Below are 15,612 nucleotides of genomic sequence, written 5' to 3'. Positions count from 1 at the left end.
CCTTTAGCTAAAAAGGATAGGATGTTCATCGACTAAGTATTGTTGTAGTGTCCTGATTATTCCTATTTAGTAGTCAGTAACCTCTTGTGCCAGTTATTTGTTCTCTGCGCCTTCATTGTGAGGTCGTGTTTGGCAAAGTCTCTCTTCTACTATACTGAAGAACTTTGTGAGGCGGCAGTTTAGGTGGATGACAGTAGAGTTGAAGCATAGCTTCACTGCCGGCCTGCAAGTCGTAATGCCATTTTGTTTGAAAGTGGGACGAAGTAGAGTACATCTGATGTCCAGTAGGCTTGGGCAAAGGCGAATAATGTCCACAAGATCCTCGCTTCCCGATCCGCAGAGGCGGCAGGTGTGCTCTCCTGATTTCCTTTTCTGGGTGGGGGTTTAAGTGCGGGAGGTTCGGTACGATGCTCAGGCACAGTCTTAGAAATTTTTCATTTGTCTTCATTTTAAAACCTGCACTTAAATAGGATTGTGGTTTGAGGACTTTATTTCCTTTGGTTTTTGCTTTGAGGACTTTATAGTCATTAAGCACAGACCAGCCGTTTGCCTATTAAGCCAGGGTTTCTTTATCTTCGATTATGGATAAGGTTTTTGCTGCATTTGTTACTTCCTTCATGAAACTCTGTGTTGTAGAGGTGGCCCACAGGTTAGTTAGACCTAGTTTTGATAGAGAGTGAAGGAGGTACTCTATAGCGGGTGAATTTCCATGGCATGTCAATTCTATCCAGAGATGTGAATTTAATAATCCTGGCTCCACACCTCTAATCTTATGCCAGCTTTTTATGTAAGCCCCCTCCTAACCACTGTCTGCTTCTGCAGGTAAAATTCTAAACATATTTGGGCAGGGGACACACAAGTCGGGAGATCGCTCTGTATGTGCTGGTAATGATTTTATCCAAAGAGATGCCATCTCTCCCTCGCATTGATTCACTTCTATATGTTAGCATTGGTTGTAGCTTGGCCTGGATGACCTTGAGTAGTGGATCTAGGGTTAAATCTGGTAGGACTTTCTTTAGAGGTCTCATTGCAAGTGAGGTTGTAGTGCCATTCCAGCGCAGGACCTCAATCTGAGGTTTGTACGAGCCTCTGCTATCCAGAAAGACTCATAGATATTTATATTCAGTGGCCGGTTCTAGACGATGTCCGTCCAGATACCAATTCAGCTTACATATGGCAATTAGAAAAGTAGTGCCACAGTCCTGGCCCCGGGTCTTTGGCAACAATGTTGTAATCCTTTCAGCATGAGACAACTCAATCTAGGGAGTTTGAAGATGCCTCAGACGGTGCAGAACTGGAAGCAGCTATTAACTAGGAGGACTGGGAACATGGCAGGAAATTTGGGGGAATTCCTGGTGATTCTTGGAAACGATGACACCTGTGGAAGCGTTTTAAAATTAGCCAGAGAAAATCCATTGCATTACTTCCTTCATACCCAGCTTTCTCCAAACCTCGGCCCAGTGATTGCTACAAGAAGACAGCGAATATTGGACTTGTGGTATGAAGCTGCTAAAAATAGGCCTTAATCTTATTCTTTTGTACTGCAAGAATGAGAGAGACTGTGGCTGATAAGGTTATGTCAATCATTGAACTAAATGAGCCACCCCGTCAGTGAAGAGTGAGAAGCTCTGTATCTGAGATGGGTTTTTCTCCGCTCGATAAGTGGAACTTTAAGATATCTCAAGTTATCTTATAGTCCACAAGGCCGTGCCTATGCCGTAGTGTAGTCTAGATTTGGTCATACACACTCTCAGCTGGGAGATAGCGATTACTCAGAGCCATCCTTTGTAGCATTTAGTTTAAGAGCCGGTGCACTCTAGAGCACGCTCTCAACTTTCCTCTGCATAATATGCCACTCCTAATTTCCAGGCATCTATAGATGACATTTGATTGTGGAATTTATTCCTCGAATGGACACCTGGTATGGAAACACCCATTTTATTCTTTCTCCTCACCCAGACTATCCAACTATATGAATCTTCATTCCACCTCTTTCTTCCTAATGTAGCCTACATCTCCAGATACTCCCCCACGTTACTTTCTACCCATTCCCCTCCCAGCTCATGTTTTTCTCAAGTCCCACTTTCCCACCCATTCTTTATTTAGACTCCCCTCTTATATTCCTGTTTTCTATTCCACTCTCCCTAATAGTCAGGGTGGGATACTGGGTTGATAGGTAAGGTACATCTCTCCCACCCACTAAAACAGATGTATGATTACATTTGTACATTTGCTGTTCCAAAAGCTCATTGTGTCTTACTTTATGTTGATTCCTTTGTTTCTGTACTTATTGTGGATAAATGCTTGTGTGTCATGTATGCTCGATCTGTTTTATGAGGTTATGTTTTTGTAAATTTGCTATTATTTGATCTCTACCATTCTTTTGCTGGTCCTCTCCATTTTGATCCAGTGGTGACTATTTTTTGGGGCTTTGATATTTAGAAATAACAAAGTGTAAAACAAATCCACAGTCAATATAACGGCGGGCGAGATTTGCCAATACCTGGCTGCCATTGCCCTCCCCCAAAAAAACCCGGAGCAGAGGCTAGAGCTTGACGCCACAATAAGCATGGAGGAGATACTGGCAAGTATGCGCACCTTAGCCACAGGTCCGGATGGATTTTCATCTGAATTCTGCAAAGTCTACGCTGATATACTAGCGCCACAGCTCAAAAGAGTATATGACGCTGCACTTGCAGATTTCACACTCACAACCACACAGAGAGACATTGCTGGCTCCCTTCCCAAACCAGGCAGAGATCCGGCCTTATTAGGATCCTATAGGCCTCTGGCCATACTTAATACGGATTATAAAATCACCAGGAGCACAACTCCTTATGCCCCAGTACTGCCCCTCTTGGGGACCCCGAGAAAGAAAACTGGCACCCCAATAGTATTCTCCTATACTGGCATGCCGCCGGGATACACACACTTGGCGATCTATACGCTGATGGTACTCTGATACCTTTTGACAGACTGTCATGTGAGTATGACTTGCCAACCGGCCAATTCCTATTACAGAACTCATTTATCAGATCACTTACGACGTCATGGGGGGTACATGAACACCGAACCTGAAATGCACCTTCTGATCCAGTACTTACATGTTCTGGGCAACGAAAGTCACATTATATATTGGCTGACATAGGCTTTGCATGGATGGATGGATGGATGGCAAGTGGGACATGATTCTGGCTAGCCCCACACAGATATCACGAAATGCCAAATTTTGTGTTGAGACCTACATCACACACAGAGCGTACCTATCTCCAGACAAGCTAAACAGCTATTTCCAACTAACTAACTCTGCTTGCCTGCGATGCATGCAGGTGAGCACTACTTTACTGCACATGCTGTGGTTCTGCCCTATGCTACAACTATATTGGCAAGAGGTGACTGCGGCCCCAATTGCGCCCATGGGAACAATGCATATTGGGCTTATTTCCCAGACCCTAGAAACATAGTCACTTCCAGATTCACAGATCTAGTTCTTATTGTACCTAAACGGCTAATCACTAAGTGATGGGAGAGCAAACACCCCCCTGCCCTCAACAATTGAAAAAACTCGCTAGTGGTATGGGCACAGGCAGAAAGCACGGCACTGCACAGGGAGGAGATAGCTGGCTGGCATAAATATCCAATTGCGCAATACTGGGACAGGATGTTGTCAGAGTTAAAACAAATAGACCAGGATTCAAACGGTAATAATGTGCTAAACGGCGACGGGACTGGGTCAAACGTAAACACCTAAATGATCCACGACTCAGAGACTGCACATAACAATCCGTCATTGATACCACATGAATGTGTACTGTTGTTGTACTTGGGAAGTGGGATGACTCTAGATGTTTTCTATACTCAGTATCTTGTGGAGGTGGGGCTCGGGACTGAGAGATGGGTACTCTCATGGCGTAAGCACCAATAATAGCCTGAAATGATCCTAGTGTGTTGTAACAAGTTTTTTTTTCTACATTACATGTGCATTGCTGTATTGACTGTAATAAAGATCGCACGGGCCCAGCCAGGTCACAATGGGTAGATAGGTTCATGATTCTGTCGGGACATGATACGCTATAGAAGTAGGTGCCACTTATTACCATTCTTGTTGGACATATTGGCCATATTGTAATTGATGCTAACGTACTGTGAATCTAAATAAATGCCCGGCATAGTTAATGTGCTCAAACTACCATGTCTTGATATTACGTAAAATTTGTATAGATGCCAAGAGTCTGATCTTATCATATATTTTTTCCCATGTATCATGTGAATTCTGCAACAATAATGTAAAGAAATTTAAACAATTTTTTTTTACTGAAAGTGCACAGGTAAGGTAGTCCAGTACTCTCAGTAGAAGAAGGTCAGGACTAGCTTAAGCAGTGTCTTTTGTGCTTTGCAAGCAGGAGAGGAGAAGGATGTGCATCTCAAAGATACCTTAAATACATTATGGAGAGTTGACATTGAAGAATAGCACTGACTGTACCTTCTAGCTCTGGAGTGCATAACATCATTATATTCAAGCTTTGTTTTTTATTAGACGGAAACTGAACACAAACAATCATAAAACAAGATTGGCTAACCTAAAGAGAAAACCAGGTTAAACAAATCTTCGAGTGTCTACCACAGAAACTGTTTAGATGTGACATTGTGTTACTTTAATTGCAGGTGAAAATGTTTACAAATGCTGTGGCCCCTTAACAAAAGTATTATTTTTTAGGAAGCAGTTGGTGATACTTTAGAAGAGCTATGGATCTCTTACAATCTAATTGAGAAACTGAGAGGCATCCATGTCATGAAGAAACTGAAGGTTCTGTATATGTCCAATAATCTTGTGAAAGATTGGGGTAAGCAAGTTACTGCTTTCTCTGTGCTGATTTATGTTAATTTATGTTCATAACCATCAAGTCAGATAGAAAAATTGATTAAGGGATTTAATTATGTATTAGATGGGGATTTTGTTTTATATTCTTTTTTTTTTATATATATCCTATAAAAAAATATATCAAAATTGAACAAGGCTAATGATATATCCTTGCTGTATGAAATGTCATGTATACGAAAATAGAACATCAGTGTGAATATATGATATTGCTCATATTGAGTCTGCCACATCACAGAAAGGTGTACTAAGTATAGAAGTGTGTCGCTGTTTGCTGTCAACAGTGCATTGCAATACGGAGAATAGTCCTATATAAATCGTAAAACAATGGGTCAAGAGATGACCCTAACTTACCAGTATCAGCAGGCTTGTTTTGGAGAGATGACTTTCTAAGATTGTGGAAAAACCAGTTCACTTGTTTACCCCATCCAATCCCCATAACACCACTACATGCACTACTGTCATGAAATCTGAAACAGCCAGGAATCTGCTATTCTTCCTAAAAAAACAGGATGGCTGTATATTAGGTGGATCATTGCGTACCATTTACTCCCTGACTTCCTGCGGGCAACTGTTTGATGTTGGCTACCTCATGTGTGATTTGTGGAGGGAAAATAGAGGTACTCCTGTTATTTGATTAAACCCAGATCTGTGACTGGGGGTGAATGTTTTGCCAATGTGCAACATTCCGTCCATCATCTTGTGTGTTTTGCTGTTTGCCCTATGTGGGAAGGGTATGCCCAGACGTGGGTCCCGTGCTCACTATGCCACTGGAGTCAAGCTATCCTGGCTGAAGAGGGCTGAAACCCCGAAACCGGTCCTAGGATGCTTGATTCCGGTCCAGGGAAGACATGGCTTGGCAGTTCGGGCTGGACTGTTCCCATAAGGCACAGGGTCAAGACTGATTTGCATATGGACATGTCTGAATTGGGGTGGCTTGATAAGCAAAATAACGATGGATTAAACCCAGATCTGTGACTGGGGGTGAATGTTTTGCCAATGTGCAACATTCCGTCCATCATCTTGTGTGTTTTATTTGTTTATTACTACCTGGGTGCCATGGATAAACCAACCAGAAGTCTACAAAATGTGGCAGAGCAGAGAATGCTAGAGACTATACGCCACAAGAACAAGAGGACAATTCCAGGACGGGAGTTGCAAACTGCTTCGAGGCTGATTGCAGACAGTTGATGGCCTTTGTAACAAAATAAAGACTGTGAATAAATGTCTGACAGAGCAATGAAGTCAACACTCATATTAGATTGTAACTACCTCTAGTGGAATGAACAGGTTTCTCCCAGTTGAAGGCATCTAGGCGGACAACACACAGAGGGGAGATTAGCAGGTCAACATCTGTTCTTATAGACAATGTGGTTATCCCTCATGTTGAGTCAACACTATGTAACCATAATGTTCCTTAACCAATCCTAATACTTGGGCCTGGTCAACATTGTCCACCCCTTGCAAATAGTTCCTGTTTTTAAAGCTGATTTGTATACTGACTGTAGAAAGCAGAAACATTAAATGAAACATATTGACTCTTCTGGGTCAAACCATGTTGCTACTTTAAACCCCCCAGTGGCGGTACAGAAAGTATTCAAAAAAATAAATTTTAAAAATACATTAACCAACTTATTATAACATTTAGAAGGAAAATGTAGAAAAATGCAGCACTTAAAGCAATCACTAGGAGTAATACTAAGATCAATCTATTCGGTGATTAGTCCCACTCTAAGGGCCTTATTACGAATGCAGAGGTCCACAAAACCACTGTACTCGTGGTGGCGGTCTGAGCACTGCCACCACTGGGGGTCCGCCTGCAGTATTCAAAGTGAAATGGTCAGACCGCCACAGGACTGCCGCATCTTATGGGGATCCAGTATCCCACAGTAGTAGCATATAGAAAGGGGCAGCAATATGCTGGCAGTGCCAATGCTCCACCGCTGTAATTATTACAAGTTGCCTGTCCACCGCCCCTTTCTTGGCGGTGAGCCCGCCATGAAAATGGGGCTGAGAGGGAACTTTAGGGCCCCCTGCCACTCCTGGGCATGCATGCGGGGAGCACATTTTGTGGCCACCTGGAATTGCACCCAGGTTCCTGTATGGTGTGGCATGTATGCCACACCGTGCAGGAATGTGCTGCAGGCACTGTCACAGCAGCATCTAAAGTTAAGTCTCACCTATGTGCCTTATACAGCCGCCATTGTGAGACACCTGCAGCACCGCCTGTCCGCCAGAGATTACAGTTGTAATCTGGCAACGAGCCACTGACCTGTATCCAGCAGTCACTAGCCTCACCGTCTCACCGCCATCTCCAAGAGACCAGGGGGTTCATACTCCTCACCGCCAGCACCAGGAAAGCTTCACTCCTCGCGTCGCCGCCCCGGGACTGCAACTCCCGGCAGCCCAAGCGGCGGCGCGCTGTCCTGACGACGCAACAGCGCCGGGAGGCGCATACAAAGCGGAAAGAGGCCCGCTTCGCGGGACGCGCCGGGCGAAGCCCGGGCCAAGGGCGGGCCCGTTTGTGCCCGTTCGAGACCGGTGGAGGCCGGGCCGGGCCCACCCCCTTACACCTCCATCGTGCCAGAGACACCAACTGTAAGCCAAGGGAGCAAGAACTATATTGCGGTAAGAATTGTAAAGCTCATTGTACCCCCCACAGCCCTCCACTCGGCACAACGGTCCTGACCTGATTGCCAGGCATCGATTGCACATGGCGATGAGCAAAGGTGGTAGCGTGGCCGAGTCCTTGGGGAATTTTATAACTCGTGCGAGTAATGTCTTGGCATATGAAATAGCCGCCACTGAACGCCGATTATCGCTAGAGCCACTGCCAGGGAAACGCTCTTCCTTAGGCAACATTGCCACTGCTCGCTCCCCTGCTACCAGGTTGCCTGAACTCAACGGAGCCCTCCACACTGTGACATCTCCCGCTGCTGCAGCACCGCATCGGCCCTCAGAGTCACTAAAGCTAACTGATCCAGGGCTAAACGAGCCAGCCGCGCATAGGAATGAGACTCTGCCGCCAGCCCCAATCTTTACGAACATTATTACCACCAGGTCCAAATCGGAGCAGTCCGCGAGGAGTAAAAACCCAAGATCTAATGCTCCGAAGGGGAAGAAGCGCGAGGGAGGTCCGATGAAATCTAATAACAACAAGAAACCTAAAAACCTCCCTAGCTTGAATGCTGGCCACAGCGATGTATCTACGGAGGGAAGGTTACCTACTACACCGGGATTGGACACTATAGCACCTTCAGCACCTATGTCTCCTGAATCTATTTTTAAAGAAACTCCTCATTGCTCTAAATGTGTAATTGATGATGCATATTGGGAAAGTTGGAGCTTTTAATCTCGGGGAGCCTATCACCTTTAGCCAACCGACTAGCCGTTGTTGAAGAAAAATTAAGGGTGCTTCTTACTGCTGTGGACCCTAACCACAGCGACCCGGCTCCCCAGCCCAAGAAGGCCCTCTGTCAATCTACATCCTCACAACACGCCCCCTTGTCGGCCCCCCCGAGAGAGAGCCATTATTACCTAGCACCATAATAGTATCTGATGGGGCCCAATTGAGAACCAATAGGAGAACCGTCATCCCCACCCACCCCTCCCAAATTCCCCAGGTCCCCTCCGATACCAGGACGGTTGGGAACTCCCCTCGTACACATAAAGCAGCTCATATCTCTAACAGTAGTAACCTCCAACATTTAGGTGCTAAAATAAAACTCCCAAGACCCGAACTCCCCCCCGAGTGTAGCTCGTATGTAGTGGTTCTATCTGGCGTCCCCGAACTCCATGACGAAAAAACTGAACCATATACGGCTCTGAAGAATAAAGTCATGCACTGGTTACGTGTCAATAGACCCCTGCCACCCTACCTTGACGGGGAAATTATGATGGTCCGTAGAGTGGAGTGGGTGGGTAGGAGCGTGAAAACCATAAGGGGTGATTGCATCCTTGTAAACTTTAGGGACAAAAGGGTGTCCAAGTTTCTGGGGGATGGTGGCTGGGTGAGCTCTTCGGATGGAATTCAATCTCTCCCCCTCTCTTTTTTTTACCCTATTAAAACATCCTACTCTGAATTAGGATTTGTTGATCAAACTGGGGCCTTGAGGGAAAGGCGCAGGGATCACCTTGGGAGTAGAGCAGCCCCTCACTACAACCCATGCTCCCCCATTCAATGCTACAATAGGTTTAGCACCCTTGACCTCGTTGATTGACTGCAACCAGCAGGTGAGGCCACTAAAAATAGTCAATCCCACGGGCAGACTTCCAACCAGGCAGGAAGTGACCAAATTTTCGCTGAACAAAGCAAGGCACATAACATCCATGAATTCCCAAGGGCAGTACCCCCCGCACTACAGGAGCCATTGCAGCATATAGTCTCGCCCATGGATCACACCCAAGACCCCAATATAAACGTGCCCACTACAAACGCTGTTTCAAACCAATTAATGATTGACAGCTCTCCCTTAATATTAGAACCACCTGAAAACGGGGTGGTCTCTATCAGCCAACTCCCACGGCCTCATATGAGCCCACACACAAGGGATAATATCACCCAAAAACCAAAGCATGGGGTGTCTCTAAAAATCTTATCTTGGAACTTGGCAGGTATTGGAAATTTGTTGAATTGCCCGGATTGGGGGGAGTTCATAGATTGCCTTGATATATGCCTCCTCCAAGAAACTTGGGCCATGCAAGCATGCCATCGTCTCGGGTTCGCTACGTACTGGACCCCGGCTGTAAGGGCCTCAAGAGGGAGGCCATCAGGTGGACTGTGTGTGTGGGTGAAAACACATTTGGACTGTGACATTAGAGTAATTGATACTGGTTCACTGGATTTTATGTGTCTAGCCCTAACATTTCGGGATCATCGTGAGCTCAATCTGATAAATATTTATTCCCGCCCCGTAAAGAACGGTCAAAAAGCCAGCACTTTATCTAAATTAGATGATTTCCTGTGTTCTTTACCTAAGCAGGAACATTTGCTCATAGGCGGCGATTTTAATTGCCACTTCGAGCCTTTGAATGATGTCCCTACCTCAGTCACCCAAGCAGAGGATGAAGTATGGGCAATTCCACCTAGTAATACATATCCCACGAAAGGATGGTCACCTCTGGTCTTGCAACTTACTACAATAACCCTTACTCACTCTCTGAGGGCATGTAATGGAAGGCTCCCAGCGGACAATCCTGGTAAACCCACATGCCAGCGGAACAGTTATACCTCCCTTATAGACTATATACTGATCAAACTGGACATGTGGCCTAGGGCTGTGGATTTACAGGTGGTAAATCGCAGCGAAAGCGACCATAATCCACTTGTACTTACTCTTGATGGCTACGTCAATCTCCCCAATCAACCTAGGGGCATTATTCCTCTCCCCCCTCTGGTTACATCTTGTGGAGGACGGAGAGTGAGATGGGAAAAGATCGCTAAATCCCAAACGGAGCTTGGTGACATGTACAGGGAGATCTACCCGCTTCTAAAGCAAGTATTAGATCCTGCTTCCGCGGTAAAGACCCCCTTGACATGGATACCATAGGCTCCACCCACGTAGAGTTATGTGCAAACCTAGAGGGACACTTCCACCAGGGAACAAGGAGGCAACTACAAAAGCCTAGAGAGAGATTCCTCTGGTTCACTAAATCCTGCAGAGTGGCAAAGTTGTCACTCCTAGAAAATTTAAAAGGGGGGAATAAGACCTTGATTAAGGAGGCGAGGGGCCACTATAAGAAAATGATCACAGATGCCAAAAAAGAATGGGAGTATAAGAGATGGGAGGAAATTTCCACTTCATTAAGGAAAAGGGACTCCAGGGCTTTCTGGAACTTGGTTAAATCCGGGTCTTCTGCTTCCCAAGTAGCCGTCCAACCTAATCTAGGGGAAGATGTATGGCGCTGGCATTTTCAAGCCCTTTACGCCAGTAACCCTATAGCCCCAGAAAACTATGAACACCCACCTAGGCAAGCCCTTTCCTTGACCACGGGTGATAACGATTTATGTTCACTAGGAGAGGTTGAATTGGCGCTGAATAAAGTCCTTCCAAATAAGGCACCCGGTCTAGATAGAATACCGGGCGATCTGTACAAGAGCGAACAGGTCGTATGGGTTCCCTACTTACAGAATTTTTTTAATGCTATTTTTTTAGGAATGCCACCGCCTCATACCTGGGCTGGGGCTGAGATCATCCCGATATACAAAAAGGGCTCGCCCCTAGACCCGGCAAACTACAGGCCGATCAGCCTAATAGACGTGGCACAGAAGATTTTTGCACGCGTTCTATTGGGGAGGCTCCAAGCATGGATGGAAGAGTCTAACATTCTGACTCCTCTACAAGTGGGCTTTAGAGCTAAAATGTCAACAATAGATCAACTCTTCAGATTCCAGATGATATATTGGAAAACGATCAAACTGGAAGGAGGCAGTCTCTACCTTTCTTTTGTTGACCTAAAGTCCGCCTTTGACATGGTAGATCGATGTCAGCTATGGGACCTCTTGATGGGGATGGGTGTCCCTCCACACCTATGCCACCTCATGGAAATCCTACATAAAAACACCTATGCCAGGGTAAGGTTTGGCCAAAATGGTGAATTAACATCTCCTTTCCCCGTTGAAAGAGGTGTGAGGCAGGGCTGCGTGCTGGCACCAACCCTCTTCTCCCTTTTTCTAAACGGCCTTGTGGAAGAACTGCTCGCCCTAACAGATATTGATGCACCTAGGCTATCAGGTAGGAAAATACCAGCATTAATGTTTGCAGACGATACTCTGCTCTTGTCTAAGACAGCAATGGGTATGGAAAGAGTTCTGGAGGGTTTTGCAACATTCTGTAGAAATAGGAACCTGGTTATCAATGTCAACAAGACCAAATACATGGTTCTGCATGCGGATACCACAAACTGTCCCATCCCAAAGCTGGACGATTTACCGTTGGAGCGTGTATCGGTCTTTGACTATTTGGGGCTTACACTAAGTAATAACATGGACTGGGGACCCCAGATCCTGAAGGCCAATTTGAAACTGGCCCAAATCTCTGGGGGAATCTTGAAGATGTACCGGGACAGTCCGATAAAATTAATTGGCCCGCTTGTAGAGGTTTATAGGGTACAGGCAAGAGGAGCGGCGATCTATGGCGCTGAGCTTTGGGGCCATAGTGCAGTCCAGTCCTTAGCTAGGTCAGAAAATCATTTTATGAGACAACTTTTAGCTTTACCTAAGAGCACCCCCCTACAACCTCTTAGGATGGACCTGGGAATCCAGCCAATAGTTGATCTGGTTGCTTCCCGACCGGTTATGTATTGGCGCCGTTTGTGGAGCACACCAGAACTCAATATCTTCAGGGAGGAATTAAAATCAATTATGACACTCCCAGGGGCTGGATCCATCCCATGGCTTGCATATATTAAAAAGTTTTTAGGTGAAATTGGTAGGGAGGACCTATGGCATAACCCAGAGGTGGCTTGTGTCTCCCTACCAAAAAAACAGTTGGCAAAAGCGATTGAGGATCACAAATTGTCCCAAATATTACGCCTTGATCCGGGTACTAACATGACCTCTGTATTCCTTGAAATGAAATTAAGCTACAGCTTCGAGCTCGCACTTGATATGATCCAACCTTTGCTGGCCAAGAAACTTCATATACAATTCAGGCATGGATCCCTACCCTTATTTTCTAGGACGAATAAATGGGTAGGTTCAATAAACCGTGCTTGCCCAGGGTGTAGTTCGAACGAGGAATCAGAGGCCCACGTGTTATTCTTTTGCAAGGCCTACACAAACCCACGTAAAAAATGGATCATTCAATTAGCGAAAAACATTGGGGTAAGCAACTACAGAGACCTACATAGGGTAATGAAATCTGATACCTCCCCCCTATTTGTCACAGTTACTGCGAAATACCTCTTTTCCATGTGGGTAATAAGAAAACATTTAGTACTGTAACGCCTTCTTCTTTTTATATTTCAAGCCGTGTCCATTTTTTTGTGCTAAACATCCTATATTTTTTATGAACACATAATGAATTAAATTATTGTTTTATGAGAGGTTTTAAAGATTATTGAGTGTATATGTAGAATCTTTTTAAATGTGATGTCTGCACTTTTATGGTATTTTTACCGAAATAAAGTTTTCTGACTGACTGAATCTGGCAAGCGGGCGCTCAACGCGCTTGGCGGTCATCTTGTCGGCATGGCGATAGCGGGCTGACAGGAGGATTGCCAAACTCATAAGGCCCTGTAAGTCCATAATATCAAATCATTGTTTGTGAAATGCTGGACATGTAGATTATTTTGAGCTGGTTGCATATTTCTGACACCTCCTTACCACACACACTGCACATGTGCTATGCACAAATTGCAGTACACTGGTACAATCACTTTTTAGTCTCTAATGACTGGTGAAATTTATATTGGAAGACAAATTGCTCCTCTGATGGAGGGACTTGACAATATCTAACATTTGTTTTTCTTTCTTTCATTATTTTATCAGCACGATTAAGTGATGTTGATTGGTGCATGTAGTCACTGGACTAGTGCTATGTCATTACATACACAAAATTGTACTTATTTTTTACTTGTCCAATTCAATAAAGCATTTTTTTATGGTTATTGCCTACAAGTTAAGTGCAAGGAAGCATATCCCTTTATTCATAACGTTCAATGCAAATACATGTCAAAATAATCCAACACTAAACAGCTAGAGCTATCCAATATTGAATCTTTCATAGATTTACGTGCTAGAATCTTCCCCGTCATCGAGGTGGAAGTCTCACAGTAAATAAATTAGTAGTAAACAAATTCTATTGACTTCAACTGTGATTATATTTCCCCCATAAGATTGTGTAACAATCCACATTGTTTTGAGCACAACCAAAGTTAAGGCAATTTAGAGAGGAGCTCGCACCCCATTCCTCCTACAGCGGCTTCATACCTCAGATTTCTTACCACATGTTGTGAATAGGGAGTCTATTCAGAAATTTTCTTTACCAACTTGTGACCCCCAGATGAAATTTAGAACTATACTAGCTGCTCTTACAGATTTTACCAGCATGCCTGAGAGTGCCAAAGGGGTTTGTTCTGCCAATGTAAGACCTGTGGGAAAATGAGGCCGTTCTTGGAAGACCGTCATTAGGAATGCCTGTTCTGCCTACACCGCACCACAAACCCAAGGACTGCAATTATTGCAGAACATTTTCAGCGAAAACTCTAAAAGATCGAGAGGCAAGTCTGTGCATTATGGCTTCAAAAGAAAAAGGCATCTGAAACTCGAGAGTCTGGAGATGAAGGGCCGTGCCCTAAGCGAAAGAAGTCATTTAAAGGAGCGAGATCTGTTGAGGACTTAACTGAACCTCCTAAAAAGACACACAAAATGGCGATTAAACAAAAGCCAGCATTGAAAGAGGTGACTTCCCCAGCACATCAGGGAATAACAGGTGAAAAGGTATCGGTATGAGAGCCTTCAACACCTTTTGAGAGGGCATTGGCTTCCACTGACGACAGGAAATCTGCCTCTAAAAATCAGGCAAGTCACTGACTAAATCGTCGATGGCAAAGATGGCGACGCCAACTCCAGCCACACTTAGGTTATCCACTGTAACAGTGGTATCAACAACATCTTCATCTACAGCAAGATTCTTGTTTTTGTTACCTTGTTGGACCCTGTCGCCATACATGATGACTGCATTGATCAAGCAGATGAAGATGACGAGCCCCAAGAGGGCAAAATACAACAGGATCAGGCACCACTGACACCCCCAGGAGCTAGCTCCCCACCGACGATATTGGAGATTCCATATGCTTCCGGAGAGAGCGGCCAAGTGATTTGATCTCCTCATCTCTCTCTGCCCAACAAGCTGAGTGCTTTCTGTATGATTTCAAAGATTTAAAAAAAAAAAATTTAAATCTGGACCAAAGGAGTTAAGGTTATGAAAAACCCAGCTACAGTGGCTGCAGTAATATTGAGGCATGATTATAAAAAAAAAAAAAATACAAGGCTTCTGAGAGCTCTCCAGCCTGTTGGATCGGTTATCCAAAACCTGACTCGGTGATTATGCAGGAACCTCAAAGAAGAAGACCCAAGAATCTGACAGCAACCTGTTCAACTCCCCCGGACAAGAAGGGTAGTAGATTGGACAATATAGGGAAGCATTTCTCTGCCATTGGGGCTATAACTATAAGAGCGTCTGAGGCCCTAGCTATCTTTGGCAGGTACAACCGCCAGATGTGGTCAGATTTAGCTCACGCTTTAGAGGATCTACCAGAAATAATAGACAGTAAGCTACAGCTATCCTTTCAAGAAGGGGGAACAGACATCCTTAGAGATAATAGAGACAGTAAAGAATGTATCCCTTACCGGCTTCAGACAGATAGCTGGAGCAGCGGTCTTGTGATGGCAAGGATGGTTTAAGGCAACAATTTTCAAGCAGAAAGTGCAGTCAAATATTTTGGACGTGCCCTACAATGGTGAAGCCTTATTTAGTAAACACATTGACGATGCCTAACAATCCATCAAGGCTGACACTGAGACTACAAGCTCCTTAGGGGTTCTACAAAAAAGGTGTCCATCCTTTCGAGGTGGTAGAGGCAGAGAACAGTATTCAATTTGTGGAGGATACCAACCATGTAGATATCCGCTGTATCTAGAGTAGCCGCACGGATATCGATGAGTTTTCACAGCAGTATAGACCTTCACAAAACACAGCTTACTCCAAACAGCCTGGTAGAAGAAGAGC

At 44.8% G+C, this 15,612-nt stretch overlaps 1 protein-coding gene across 3 annotated transcripts in view; it reads left to right on the top strand.

Moving 5' to 3' along the window:
• DNAL1 (dynein axonemal light chain 1) overlaps positions 1-15,612 on the top strand; it is a 281,387-nt gene that overhangs the window by 224,851 nt on the left and 40,924 nt on the right. For all 3 annotated transcript variants that reach the window (XM_085627053.1, XM_085627054.1, XM_085627055.1), the window contains exon 6: positions 4,718-4,844. In XM_085627053.1, coding sequence (XP_085483179.1) covers positions 4,718-4,844 — 127 coding nt within the window. The remainder of the gene's footprint in view (positions 1-4,717; positions 4,845-15,612) is intronic.

This window comes from Triturus cristatus, chromosome 9, assembly GCF_964204655.1.
Source record: "Triturus cristatus chromosome 9, aTriCri1.1, whole genome shotgun sequence".
Taxonomy (NCBI): Eukaryota; Metazoa; Chordata; class Amphibia; order Caudata; family Salamandridae; genus Triturus; species Triturus cristatus.
This window is presented reverse-complemented; position numbering and strand designations above follow the sequence as displayed.